This window comes from Wolffia australiana, chromosome 2 (genome assembly GCF_029677425.1).
Source record: "Wolffia australiana isolate 7733 chromosome 2, ASM2967742v1".
Taxonomy (NCBI): domain Eukaryota; kingdom Viridiplantae; phylum Streptophyta; class Magnoliopsida; order Alismatales; family Araceae; genus Wolffia; species Wolffia australiana.
The window spans coordinates 7,498,715-7,513,960 of NC_135836.1; the positions used below are offsets into that span (position 1 = coordinate 7,498,715).

Consider the following 15,246-nt stretch of genomic DNA (forward strand, 5'->3'; position numbering starts at 1 on the left):
ATAAAATCATGATCACTCCCTCCTGATGCTATCCTGTTGATTTTTTTTTAATCATTCGATTCTTTTCAAAATTTCAAATGATGTTGGGATATTGCGCAAGGGCTTTGATCACCGCGATCACTCTCGCGGCGCCATGAGATTAAGATTATATTCACTCTCTCCCGATGGTTGCCCGGTTGAAAATTTCTTTCTCTAAACCATTCGATTTTGTTCAAATTTCCAAATGATGTTGGGATATTGCGCCAGGGCTTTGATCGTCGCGATCAACCTCGCGACGCCATGAGATGAAAATCATGATCACTCCCTCCTGATGGTCACGCTGTCGGAATTTTCTTTCCCTAAACAATTCGATTTTGCTCAAAATTCCAAATGATGTTGGGATATTGCGCAAGGGCTTTGATCGTCGCGATCAACCTCGCGACGCCACGAGATTAAAATCATGATCACTCCCTCCTGATTGTCACGCCCTTTAAATTTCTATTCTGTTAACCATTCGACTTTGTTCGAAATTCCAAATCATGCTGGTATACAGCGCAAGGGCTTTGATCGCTGCGATCATCCGCGCGGCGCCATGAGATTAAAACACGATCACTCACTCCTGATGGCCGATAAAATTATGAAAAAAACATTCAATCAATTCATTATTTCAAAAACTTTCCGCTCCGTCCATCCCACACCGTCATCCGTCATCCGTCCGAGCCATATCCTTCTCTAAATCCGGCTTTTCCATAGCCGCATGACTGAGATTTGGGTAAAGCGACGATGAACTCTTTCAGGAGGGTCCTCCGGGGCATCAAATCAGCGCCATGGCAAGGGTAAGACGGTCGATCGAAGCTCTCTTCACCGATCAAAAAAATAAACAAAAAAGCTAACATCAGACCCGTTCATCGTCTCAGGTCGCCGGCGATATCGGCACCGATCGAAGGGCGGAGATTCTTCTACGTGGGCCGAGACCAGGTGGAGCACTTCCGGCGCCGGCGGGCGCACCGGTGGTTCGAGAACCCGCGGACCGTGGTCGTAGCCGTGGCCGTGGGCGGCGCGGCCACGGCGACCGTCTACTACGGCAACGTGGAGGCCGTGCCGTACACGAAGCGCACCCACGTGGTCCTGCTCTCGCCGAGGCTGGAGAGGCAGCTGGGAGAGAGCCAGTTCGAGCAGCTCAAGGCCGCTCTGAAAGACCAGCTTCTCCCCCCGACCCACCCCGACAGCGTCCGAGTCCGGCTGATTGCCAGACAGGTGGTCAACGCGCTGCAGCGCGGGCTCGCCACGGACGAGCCGGTGTGGCGCGACGCGGACCCGTCTTTGGGGTACGTGGCGGACGGTGATTGGAGGGGGGAGGGGGAGGAGGTGCTGGACGAAGGGTGGGTGCGGCGGAGCCGGCGGGAGGGGAAGGCGCGGGGGGTGCGGTCGGCGACGGAGCATCTGCAGGGGTTGAAGTGGGAGGTGGTCGTGGCGAGGAATCCGGTGACTAATGCTATGTGTCTTCCCGGGGGGAAAATCGTTGTTTTCACCGGCCTTCTCGACCATTTCCGATCCGACGCGGAGATCGCCACCGTCATCAGCCACGAGGTATGCCCGTCTTTTCTCAATCCATGATTCAATTAGATCCATTCATGGGTTTTATTTATTTATTTTTTGAAAGAAACATGGGTTTTAACTTTTTTTTTTTGAAAGACATGGATTTTTCTCTTTTTTTTTTTGAAAGCAACATGGGTTCTATCTTTTTTTTTATTTGAAAGAAACATGGGTTCTATCTTTTTATTTATGAAAGAAACATGGGTTCTATCAATTTTTTTTATTTGAAATAAACATGGGTTCTATTTTTTTTTGGAAAGAAGCATGGGTTCTATCTTTTTTTTTTTTAAAGAAACATGGGTTATATCTTTTTATTTGAAAGAAACATGGGGGTTCTATCTTTTTTTTATTTGAAAGAAACATGGGGGTTCTATCTTTTTTTTATTTGAAAGAAACATGGGGGTTCTATCTTTTTTTTTATTTGAAAGAAACATGGTTTCTATCTTTTTATTTAGGAAAGCAACATGGGTTCTATCTTTTTTTTTATTTGAAATAAACATGGGTTCTATCTTTTTTTTTATTTGAAAGAAACATGGGTTCTATCTTTTTATTTATGAAAGAAACATGGGTTCTATCAATTTTTTTTATTTGAAATAAACATGGGTTCTATTTTTTTTTGGAAAGAAACATGCGTTCTATCTTTTTTTTTTTTTAAAGAAACATGGGTTATATCTTTTTATTTGAAAGAAACATGGGTTCTATCTTTTTATTTATGAAAGAAACATGGGTTCTATCAATTTTTTTTATTTGAAATAAACATGGGTTCTATTTTTTTTTGGAAAGAAACATGGGTTCTATCTTTTTTTTTTTAAAGAAACATGGGTTATATCTTTTTATTTGAAAGAAACATGGGTTCTATCTTTTTATTTATGAAAGAAACATGGGTTCTATCAAATTTTTTTACTTGAAAGAATCATGGGTTCTATCTTTTTTTTGACAGAAACATGGGTTCTATTTTTTTTGGGAAAGAAACATGGGTTCTATTTTTTTTTTTTTGAAAGAAACATGGGTTCCTTTTTTCTTTTGACGGAAACATGGGTCTTTTTTTTCTTTTGACGGAAACGTGGGTTCTATCTATTTCTCTGTTTATTTGTCTATCTGGGGTCATATGATTTATCTATGTGTTGTCCGTCTAGCTGATCTATGCCTTCATCTATCTCTCTGTTTATTTTTCTATCTGGGGTCAGATGATCTATCTGATATACGCGTCCATCTATCTCTCTATTTATTTGTCCATCTGGTCATTTGATCTATCTATGGGTAGTCTTTCCAGCGGATCTATGCCCATCTTATGACCATCTATGTCTCGATCGATACATTCATGGGATCTAGCTATCTCTCTATTTATTAGTCTATCTGGCCTTATGGTCTATCTATGTGTAGTCTGTCTAGCTGGTCTATGCGTCCATCTATTTCTCTACTTATTTGTCCATATGTGAATTCTAGCTATCTATTTGAAGTCCGTCTTGCTGATCTATGCGTCCATCTATTTCTCTATTTGTTTGTCCATCTGTGAATGCTATCTATCTATTTGAAGTCCGTCTTGCTGATCTATGCGTCCATCTATTTCTCTATTTATTTGTCCATCTGTGAATGCTATCTATCTATTTGAAGTCTGTCTAGCTGATGTTTGCGTCTATCTATCTCTCTATTTATTTGTCTGTGTTGTCATATGATTTATCTATCTATATCCCGTCAAGCTGATCTATGCGTCCATCTATCTCTCTATTTATTTAATCATCTGGTCTCATGATCTATTTATCTTTTTTTTTGAATTAAACGATCTATCTATCTACCTATCTATACCCCATCTAGCTGATTTATGCCTCCATTTATCTTTCAATTTATTCGTCTATGTGGAGTCATATGATCTATCTTTAACCCGTCTAGCTGATCAATGCCTCCATCTATCTCTCTATTTATTTCTCTAACTGGGGACACATGATCTATTTATCTGTCCCTCAGTTGTATCTGCGTGCATCCAGCCATATATGCATGCCTATAGCTATGTTATCTATCTATCTAGATCGTGTCTGCGTGTGTTGCAGGTTGGGCATGCAGTTGCTCGGCATGCGGCGGAGGGGATCACGAAGAACCTCTGGGTTGCAGTGCTCCAGCTGATCCTGTACCAATTTTTTGCGCTGCCCGACCTCATCAACGCCATGTCCAATCTTCTGCTCAAGCTTCCCTTCTCTCGCAGGTATCCTTTTTATTATTCATGCAATCTTTTTTCTCGTCCTTTATTTTTTCTTTTTTTCTTCCTTTTCTTACTTTCTCTTTCGTCTACTTTTCTTCTTTTTCTCTCTTTCTATTTTTCTTTGTCTTTGTCTCATTTTCCTCTGTTTTTTCTTCCTTTGCACTCAAATTTTCCTTTTTTTTCTTTTTTCCTTTTCTATTTTATGTTTTTTTTTCTTTAAATTGTATTTTTTCTCTATTTTTCTCTTTCTATCTCTTTTTAGTTATTTTTTTCTTCTTTTCAGTTTTCCTTCTTTTCTATGTTTTCCTTATTTATCTTTCTTTTTTCTTTAATTTTTCCTCTTTCCCTATTTTTTTTACTTCTGTTTATTAATACTCTACGTTTAATTTAAGCTTTCTTTTTCCCCATCTCTTTTTTCATATATTTTTAGCTTGCTCTTACTTTTATTTGAACTAATTTTTTTTTTAATTTCAGTTTTCCTTTTCCTTTTCCGTTTCTTTTTTTTTCTTTTTCTGTTTACTCTTTTTTCATTTTTAATTATTTTTTATCTTCGTTTTCCTTTATTTCTTAATACTGCTGAGTTGTGCTGGTAGAATGGAGATGGAGGCAGACTACATAGGGCTGCTAGTTATGGCGGCGGCAGGGTACGACCCGCGGGTGGCGCCGATGGTCTATGAGAAGCTGGGAAAGATCACCGGAGACTCGTCATTGAGGGACTACGTCTCCACTCATCCGTCAAGCAAGAAGAGAGCTGAGCTTCTGTCTAGAGCCCAGGTCATGGGCGAAGCTCTCGTTATATACCAGGACGCCATAGCCGGCCGCGGCGTGGAGGGCTTCCTTTGATGATGTGCTTCTTCCTAGCTGGTTTTTTCAAGGTGCGCTATCCTGTGAGCCTATGATTCCCTATACTCTTTTGATGTCATTAATTTCTCATTTTGTTCTAATAAAAGGTATGGCGTTCCTCCTGAAGAAGTTATTTTCTGGCTCTCACTTGTGTATATATTTGCATTGTTATTTTCTGGCTCTCACTTGTGTATATATTTGCATTGTTATTTGCTGGCTCTCACTTATTGTATATATTTGAATTGTTATTTTCTGACGCATCTGTTCTTCGAAAAGTAATAATTCTGGCACGTCTTGATAGTGTCCGGAGGCATGGAATTCAAGTGAATGATAACTTTATCCTCTTGCGTAAGTTTTTTTTTTGCATGCCTGTTTTGGTAAATTAAGGCATGGAATATCTAGTTGCCAGTATATGTAATCTTTTGATGTTTATATTCTTAACTAGGAAAATAGAGATAGTCTACCAAGAAAATGTGCCCGTCTAGCTTACACTATTTTTCTTTCTGTTAAGACAATCGATGGCCCAATGAATGTACTTCTGGTATAAATTTAAGTAGGATATTTCTGAAGCATTAGTGGGCTGCCAGAATATTTGACGCCATCTTAAAGTACTATGTCTCTGACAAAGATTTTGTGGGGATTGAGGATTGGAACTTACCGATCACACTTTTCTCATTCTAAGCCGTTTATATAATGTGATCTATTAAGTGAAGATGGATGGACTCATCAACAGTTGATAGATTGACAAATGATTGATGCAAGTTCCTAAGGAGTAGATGCTGCAAATGGTCAAAAGCTTGGTCTTGGAGACTAATAATTTTAATTCAATTCTGTTAAGTCTTCATCACTCTAATTTAATCTACTGACGCTGTGTTCTCAAACTCTCTATCTCTATCCAATGACGGAATAACTCTCAAATTTGATCATCTTCAGCTGAGTCCTTCAAGTGTTTCTAACTTTACCTTTATCAAATCCCAAGTAGAGCTCTTATTCTACTAATTAATGTATTCAACCTAATATAAATAATACATTGGGTTTGCATTTTGCAGGTGTTGAATCCCAGAAGGAAGAAAAAACATCAATGGATTATTTAAATTGCATCTAGATATAATGCAAGGAAAGCAATAAAAGTACCTGTTAAATCAATGCTCTATTCGGTCCAAAATTTCAGCCACTTGGCTGCTCATGTGTATGATAGGTCAAACTGGCTTGAGGACTGGAATCAGGATTAAATTAAGTAAAATAGGCCTATCGTACTATAAGAAGCTCTTAATTTTTGCCTAATTTTCTCTCTATGATTTGCTCTTTCTCACATATCTTGTCATTCTGATATGCCTCCAGGGGGATTGACTTAGTATCACAAAATGAATTTGGTCCATCAGACCTTTTACTGCTTTTTTTCTTAGTTGTCTCTGTGCAGCAGTCTCTTTGCCTCATTATCATTTTACCTTCTAATGGTCGAATCTTATATGCTTTGATTAATTAGATTTACAATGTAGATGAGAGGAATATGAAAGAGAGAGTGGAGGAAATTTGAGACAGCTCTTGACATTCTTAAATATTTTTATGAAGTAGATAAAAGGTGATTCAGTTTCTTTAAGTGATCTTTTTTGAATTAGTCGTATATATCCCAAATTTATGGCTTTATTTCAACTTCTAGTTCCAAGTTTTAACATCAAAAGTTTGTCTTACCAACAAAATATATTGGCTAGAAATCTCTATCCTTGCTCTCCAACTCTAATCAGCTTTTGATGAATTCAGTTGAGTAAAGACAACGTATATGTCACCTTCTATTTCATTTAACTATTAAAAAATATTATAGTATACATGATAACACTTGATTTACAAACTATGGACTAATGGATATTATGTGGCTGTCAAGTCAAATCACACCACCATGTTTTAACTTAAGTTCATTGAACAAAATACTAGTTTATTTTGATTCCAATGTAATGTTTATAACAAAGTCCATGAATTCATGCAATGACCCATTGAATTATGTTTAAATCATAGTATAATTATTGTTTGTATTTAAATATGTATTTTAAATATTCATATTCGATGGATTATCGAGATGGGCATCAAATTATCCTCATAGAATTAAACATCTATCCAACTTATCGAGATGGGGACTATCTGATCCTTCTTTTACTATAAGTGCGGTTGATCCCGTGGTTGTTAGTTTGAAGACACTAAGGACATATAGTGGATGTTGTTTGGTGAAAGAGTTCACTAAATTGATTTGTATGGATCCCTGAATGATATTATATTTAAGTGTCAATTAGGTTGATTTATGTCACAGTTGTTTATAGTGATCCGTTGCTGTGAGACACAAAGGACACATTGTGGGTGGACGGCTGAGTTTTGAGTCTCTAACCTTGAGATTCAAATAAGTTTTAGCTCGCATATATTAAGAAGCCGGCATATATGATTGCCTAGTGAAGATGAGATCGTCCAGACTTAGTATGAGAAAAGATTGACTCAACGAAGATGATGAAGCTATACACTAACCAGGGTATTGAGGATATTTAAATATATATTTTTGGGCATTTACATAAATACTTTTGAGTGACATCAATTTGTGCACGGAAAGCTTTTCAGGGACTTAAGGGCAAAAGTTCCAAGATAGATTTCGAGTGGCTTCAGCTGTAAGACAGAGAGGAGAGCCAGCCTAGATCAAACCTATTCGGTACTTTGTAAGTCATTTTTTTGAGTTTTTAGTGTAATTTGGATGATTTGTTAGTAAATTTCTTTATCGTTCTTCTCAATCTTGATCTGAATTTCTAAATCGCTAGGCTTGAACAGAATGCACAAGCCCTTATTGGGATTGAGAAGAGAGATTGTGAAATTTACCTAGCTATTCCATTTGCAAATTAATAAAATCATAAAAAATTAATTTCTAGGATAAATTAGATTGTGTTTATGATAGAGTAGCTAGTGAATTTTGATACCCAGTTCCCCTTAACAAATTAAAATAAAATCTCCTTCTTAAACCCTCTAATTGACCCCTTTTATATTTTCTTATTAGATCAAAGAAGTCTATCTAGACCTCATTCTTCTACTCTTCCCATATTTTCTACCCCCCTTTCTAAATTATTAACCTAATTAGGGTAATTTGATCTTTATTGAAGATCTTCATTTCCAATTATTGATATTTAAGAATATCACTGATTGAATACCTTACTAGCTCCCCTTAGCGATTGTCATACTTGTCAGTATAAATTTTATTGTGTAAGCTAAAATAAAAAATTACAAGGGATTATAAAATTACATAAATTACTCTTATTTTTGGCTTATCACTTTATATGACCATATTTACATGTTTATTTGCATTGAATTAATTTTATATAAATGTTATCAAGCTTAAAATGATAAGTTCATTTTTAGAATGATATTCTGATTTTTTTGTATTTTGGGAGATTTTTATGAAAGCAGATTCTGAAAGAAAAAATTTTATGATTCAGAATATGATTTTTTTGGAAATTTTCAACATTAAATTTAGAAAGATAAGATCTTTCTAAGTTGACATTACATTAATTTTATTTTTCGGGCATTTATTTTATAATATATTAATTTTAATAATATATTTTACTCTTTTTGGCAAAGGTGACATGGAGCAATCAGAAAAAGAAGCTATTTGTTAGCAATAAATGCATTTTGCATACCAGTAAAGGGATGATAAAAATATTATTATTTCTCTCTCCTCTATCTCTCTCATTAGAATAGTATGTTGGATTCTACAGGCCTAGATATGGATGAAAAAATCAAAACATTTTAGAATGGCATCGATAAAACTATGAAATGAATTACCTCGGTATGTATCACATCCGTGATTCCTTTGATCCGTGAATGAGTAGCGTGGAGTTACTCAAGTGTGCAGCCTCTAGAAGTTTGTTATCCTCAGCACGTGACATCTCCTCCTCCTCGTTGATGAGCTCTGTCCACTCTCCATCATCGTCATTACGTCGTTCAAATTGCATCATGAATGAAGAGGAAATGTGGGGAGAAAGGAAAATAAGTGGAAGGGCCCTGAACAATTTTGGGCTGGGTGAATTTCGTATAGAGCATTCCCCTATTTATACTAAGTGGGTATTTTTCATAAAACTCCTAAATTTTCTGACGTCCAAAAATATTTGCGTGTGATCCTCTAGACCTATGTTGGACTCGAATGGCCCAATAACCTTTATTGGACTTCCAAATTAATTAACTATATAATCATATAGATTAATTAACATTATATCGATTCAACCCAATTGATACTTTGAGTCTCCAACACGTTGGGTGCCAAGCTACACCTCGTGCTCTAGAAGATACAAAGAAGTGTGTATCAACTCACTCATGGAACTTGTTCATCATCGGTTATCATGTATGTATAATCTCTCATCCATTTGACTCTACTATGATGTCTTAAGGCATGGTAAACTATCAAACCCTAATCGGTCTTAATACTGATGCGTTCGGAAATCATTGGAGAACTCTTCTCCGATATTTTACTACCTTGACCAAGGACTTCATCGCATCGTCTTCCTCGCGCTGTCATCTCTTATACCGAAGGTGGACGATCCCATCTTGATACCCGATTGTCTTCATGAACTTCTTGATGCACCTGAACTAAGACTATATAGAATCCCATGATTAGGGACACATACATCATAGTCAAAGCACAAATGCCCCTCCATAGTACATCTTTGGTGTCTCAGGCCTAAGAACCACTTACACAACCATGACATGAATCAACGTGATGAAAATTTGGTATTATAACATTCAGGAATTTATATAGATCAATTTAATAAACTCTTTCCACTAAAGAGCACCTACTTTCTATCCTTAGTATCTCCACACTTACGGCTACGAGATCGGCTATACTCCTCATATGAGTAAGGCTAGATAGTATTATTCTATCCAGATACTGTGATGTCCTTCTCGTATATCCTTCGAATATGAATATTTATAACATATGCTTAAAGACTAGTGATCTCCATATTACAATCTCATTATAATTCACTAAATCCGACCATGTCTTCATAGACTTCATCATAAGCATCACTTGTGCACGATAATGACCATGTTCTATTAATGAACATGAAACAAGATATGGAATGCGTGATTGGATTGTCAACCGCATATATTTCCATCACAATCAACAATGATGGTCTACAACGTGACATCGACACAAAGGGCCACGTGTACATGTGGAGCGCATATGCACACATGGCGCATACATGTTATATTTCTATTAGTTTAGAAGGGAAAATTTTTGACGTGGTATGCGCTGAGGTGGCGCCATGTCAGATGCGACAAAAGCTATTGGAAATACATAGTTAAATAATAAAGTATCATTGATGGGGGACCATCAAGCCTTGAGTTATCTTCCTTGTTTTTTTTTTGTTTGTTTGTTTTCTATTTGTTTGTGGGTTGTTTCATCTTCCATAATTGATTTGGCTCCCTCCTTCCCTATAAAAGGAAGGGTGCCCCATGTATGAAGAGACCAGACTTGAAAATCGAGATTGAAAGCTTTGCCAAAATGTAGCCCTTTGTTCTTTTGGGTTTTTAGGCGTTTTTCCTAAAATTTTTGAGAGATTTTAGTGTATTTTCGAAGTTGAGGGAAATTACGGAAATGCCATCCAAGAAAGGTCGTTAGGGTTCTCTCCCGTTCCCGTCGACCTCGCCGGAGCTCCGGCGCCAACTTCGCCGGTGCCGCCATGTCCGCCACTGTGGCTTCATAGGGACTTCCTCTTCTGGTCGCCACCGGCCCTCGTTCGCCTCGGAGCCGACGACCACCGTCTCCGGCCATCGGGATCTGCCTCTGGCCACCTTGGCTTCCTCGACGTTTATGAGGCCCCTCAGCTGCCCTCATCGACATCCAATGGATATTTTTGGCCATTTCCGGTCGCGTCGGCCACCAACGACGACCCTTGTCGCCTCCTGCCGCCCGTCTGAGCCCAGCGACCTACGGCGGATAGTGGCTGCTACAGCCGCAAGCATCATCGTCCAGTCGCTGTCCCTTGCCGCCTGCGCCACCCTCTGCCTCCTCGGCTGCCTCGGTCATCTCCACTATCCTCCACTGCCACGTCCGCCCTTAGCCGACCCGACTCCCATCGCCTGCCCCCGTCATCCTAGATCATCGTGCGTCGCCTTCCCATCCATACCATGCACGTTTTAGATTTCCTTACCCGCGCCTACCTGCCCCACCATACCTATCAGCGCCGTACGCGCCTTCTAGCCCCTTAGAGTAGTTTCGAGAAGAGTAGCCGTCGGATGACCCGTCGCCGCCGATACGTCTCATAGCTAGTTACATCCCTCTTAGTTACAGCCTTCGTAGTTAGTTAGAGCCTTCGTAGTCCGATGATAAAATGTAGAGGCAGCCGCCTTATGCCGCTGTGCCGTCCGTAGCTACTTCCTGTCACTCCGGTCTCCTAGAGAAGCTTCAGAGGAGACGGCCGTTGGATGACACGCCGCCGCTAGTTTACCGCTGCAAGTAGATGATCGCAGTAGGATATACAGCCGCCGCTCCCCACCGGCGATGCCTAACTCTGCCGCTCCATAGCAGAACGAAGTCGGGCCCACTTTGCAACCACTGTCGAAGCGTCCGCCTCGTGCCGTCGCCCCACCGCTCTGCCCTCCACTCCTTGTGATGTTTACGCGAGCCGCTCGATCCCGGCAGGTCGTGTTACATCAATCATTATTCCTTTTTGTCTCTTTCCTAGGGTTACACGTGGCGCGACAAGAGCCGTTGATAACAGAAGACAAGGAGGAATCTCAGCCTAATCGATTGACGTGACGATGCCAATGAGGACAAGGAGAGAAAAATATATGAATTAAATTGATGACTAGAAACCAACCAACTTCTAGGCTTGATATCCGATGATCCATAACTCGGATCGAGCTGCATCCTTTCATCCTCCATCCATCCATACAGTTGGATATATGAATTGAGCCCCTGATCTATGTAAAAAATATCTTTAAGCTCACTTCATCCTAGTGAGGCTGATTGAAATAAAATAAAGTTTTGAAGTTCCATCAAGTGCTCCTTGGTGTCTCTAGTGCTTGGGGAGGTTCAAAGAAGAAGTGTGGAGGTTAATATGCAACAGGAAGATGTCGTGATCCCAACAAAATATAGGGATCTAAGGTTAGCCTTTTTCTTTACATTGAATCATTTCCAACACACTTAGTTTATCCATCTTCCCCATCCATCATCTTCATCCATTACCATCCTTCATCCACTCCATCCTTGTCCACTCTATCCATCCTTGATTTACCTTCATTTCACGTGCTACCTACACATTGGTGATCTTGTTACACATCTCTCTCCTTCCTATTTAAACAAACACATATCACTATGTCTCTCATTTCTACCATCCTTCTACCTCATTCTCACTATCTTTGTCGTCGTGTCCACTCGTAATTACGCCACTTATCGCACCGCTGTTACGATCCCATCTCACTCCCCATTCTCATCTATCTTAATCCCAAATTCGTAAAACCCTAATTAGCCTTTTATCAACTTATTATCTACTCTCATCATGCATTCACTACCATATTACATAAATCCTCCCATCTTTGCTTCACCAAATTGAGATCATACTTTCCCTAATATTCATTCCTTGTCTAGCCGACCTGTACTCATCACTAGCTAATTAAATTATTTATGAGTGTCCGTTATGAAGTTTATTGATAAAACTCAAATTCTCAATGACATAATTTTTACTCAAAACTTGAGTTTATCTCTAGGTAACAAGGCTTGAAGGAGCTTGGTATTGTATTTTATAAACTTTTCTTCAATTTTATACGTGATTCATAATTATTTAGTGTACACTTTGACATAACTTCAAGAGGTGGCTAGCCTAATTTATGTGGACAATGATGAGTGAATTGGTTTCACCAATGATGTTCAAAATTTATTTAAAGAAGATATATTTAGACATAAAAAATTTGATTTTAGATGGAGCTTCACCATAAACAATTCATTATCATACTTTATCTTATAACAAGGACATGGAAATCAAAATTTGAAATGATTGAAGGGGCATCAGAGAAGAGAAAAGTGTTAGACAAGATAGTAATCGATTATTTTAATGCAAACAAAGTAAGCTACTCCATCAAGGCTTATATGTTGGATCTTTTAATATGATAGTCCATCTATGATACTCAACTTGAAGGTTTTAGTGATGCTACTAACCTCTTTCACTGTCACATACAACTACCACACTGATACCACCCTAAATTCTGCGCTTAATTCGAATAATTAGCACAATTTTATCCATTAAAAGTCTTTAAAATAGGCTTGTTATCATATATTTACATTTTAATTAATATTCCAAGTAATTTCTGATTTTTTGCCTAATTTTCTGTTAATTCATGAATTTTACGGAAATTATTTAAACTTGTAATAACTCTATTCAAATGGAAATGACAGGTTTAGAAATTATTTTAAAGTTAATTAATGTAGGGACGTATTAATTAATGTTAATTAACAAATTTTCTTGACTTTTATGGAATTTTATTGAATTTTTGGGAATATATTTGAGGAAGAAATGAATTTTTAAATAGAAAAAGGATATAATTATAAGGAAAATAGGAGTTTAAAGTAATTTTTAAAGTCAGTGGGACTATTTTTAAATTTTGGTTGCAAATCTTCCCTTAAAACAGCTCTCAGTCACACGTTGCAGGTGTAAAAATCCAATAAGTATACCAGTAGAGTCTTGTATAATTAATCTGGATTTTTATATGGTTTTTCTTAGGGAATTGGAGGGCAATATCTCCATTTATTTTTGGGTAGCGTCCATTTGTGTGCTCAATTATAGCTGGGACTTTTGTGCAAAATGTCAAGAAATTGAGTTAGCGACGCCACAAGGCTGAATCTTGGCCGTCGAAAAGGAATCTGACACCTTCAATGTGATCAGCGGAAGAACCTCTTTTGGGCGGTAAGTGCACTGCCGATGCACCAGGTGCATACACAGATGTACGCACAGGAGATGTCGCGATGCCACCGGATTGGTTGCCCCAGGTAAAAGTACGCGGGTAAGTGCAAGTCCACACATATTTTGTTCATTTTTTTTATAAAGTGAAATTTGAATAAAAAAACAAAATTTGATCCAACGTTCTGATTGGTCAATATTCATTTATTACTCTTATTCTTGAAGTCAGATTGAGCTCAAAATTTATAGACTAGCTCATATCCCCCTCCTCTTTCTATCGATATAGTTGGATCATTCAGATAAAGCCTACATCGATGAATAAAATCAATTATTTATAAGGGGTAAAACGGTAATTTTTACCACTTAACCCAAGTATAAAATCCGAAGTTTGAGTTGAAGAGGTCACTCTGGAAGGGGCTCTTTCACAGCTTCAAGACAGAGAGAAGAACCAGCTTGGATCAACTACATTTGGTATTATTTTACTTCATAATATTTGTATTTGAATTTTTGTGTAATTGGGATTATTAGTTAGTGAAATTTTTGTTTATTCTTCTCGATCTTGGTTTGAAATTCTAAATCGCTTTGCTTGAGTGGCATGTAAAAGCCCTTACTAGAATTAAGATGAGTGAGTATTGAATTGATCCAACTATTCCACTTGAAAAATTAAGAGTGAAAAACATTTAATAAAAAAGGGGATAATTTCTAGGAAAGATTGAATTTTAGTTATGAGATAGAAGTTAGTTCAGTTAGATGCCAGTCTCACCAAAATAAACTAAAACCAAAATTTTCTCTTAATCGCTGTACATGACTCCCATGATCCTTTTTATTGGATCAAAGAAGCCAATTTATAGATCCTTACTTCTTCTATATTTCCCATCTCTTCTACCCTCCTTTTCTGAATTCTTCATCTTATTAGGGTAATTTGACTTCATTGAAGATGAAATTAACCCTAATTAGGGTTAAATTATTCAAGTAGATCACTAATTGAATTGCCTTATCACTTATCACTATACATACTTATCACTATACACCTTAATTTAAGGTTTTATGAATTTTATTATATAAGCTAAAATTAGCAACGATAAGGGATTTTAATTGGATAATTCACCACTATTTTTGGTTTATAACACACCTATTATTTTAGGTGCACAAAAGATTTTATGAAATCAAATATATTTTGCTATTTATGCACATGAACATCCTTCTTAATGTTTCCCGAGAGTAATAATGAGCAATGAATAAGGATGCTTAAAAGCGTGCACATAATAATGAATAAGATGTTGATGTATTATAAAAAATGCTTGAATTTGAAGCATACAATACCCATTGCAATAATGTTAGACCTAATAAAGAAGTGTGAGTTTCTCCTTGATGATAAAAAAATTCATGTTATCCACAATATTGTGCACATGCTTAAACATCCACCTTCTATACATGTTCAGATCTAAAAGATCATTGGATATGAAGCCATATAAAACAGGAACATGTGCAATCCAAAGTGGATGACAACTTAATATAACCTTCTATCAGTCCTCATGCTGATCCACTTAAAGGATGGTGTAAAGTTGGATATGTTAGAAACATATATGGCCTATAAACCAACCACACATGCCATATAACATCCAATATTTATTGTTATGTATTCATTATAATGCACATGAAGGGATTATAAATGAAGATCATGAATACATGAAATGATTAAGTAAATTATGA

At 37.6% G+C, this 15,246-nt stretch overlaps 1 protein-coding gene across 4 annotated transcripts; it reads left to right on the forward strand.

Annotated features, from left to right (window-relative positions):
- Positions 1-50: 50 nt before the first annotated feature.
- Positions 51-5,899, forward strand: LOC144716676 (Peptidase family M48 family protein). 4 transcript variants are annotated; one of them, XR_013584968.1, is made up of 6 exons: positions 51-815; positions 897-1,569; positions 3,624-3,775; positions 4,366-4,647; positions 4,917-4,963; positions 5,665-5,899. XR_013584968.1 is itself a non-coding variant. In XM_078591881.1 (5 exons), exons 1-4 carry the CDS (start codon positions 763-765, stop codon positions 4,613-4,615), a joined length of 1,128 nt encoding a protein of 375 aa, XP_078448007.1. In that variant the 5' UTR covers positions 51-762; the 3' UTR covers positions 4,616-4,647; positions 5,665-5,899. The 4 variants fall into 4 exon arrangements, 3 of the variants coding, with proteins under 3 accessions (XP_078448007.1, XP_078448006.1, XP_078448005.1); XM_078591881.1 differs by lacking the exon at positions 4,917-4,963; XM_078591880.1 differs by lacking the exons at positions 4,917-4,963; positions 5,665-5,899 and adding an exon at positions 4,723-4,868.
- Positions 5,900-15,246: the final 9,347 nt, after the last annotated feature.

Coding starts and splice junctions, on each gene's coding strand:
- LOC144716676 (XM_078591881.1), top strand. CDS start 763: ATGAACTCTTTCAGGAGGGTCCTCCGGGGCATCAAATCAGCGCCATGG. Junction 816..896: donor AAATCAGCGCCATGGCAAGG/GTAAGACGGTCG, acceptor TCATCGTCTCAG/GTCGCCGGCGATATCGGCAC. Junction 1,570..3,623: donor CCACCGTCATCAGCCACGAG/GTATGCCCGTCT, acceptor CGTGTGTTGCAG/GTTGGGCATGCAGTTGCTCG.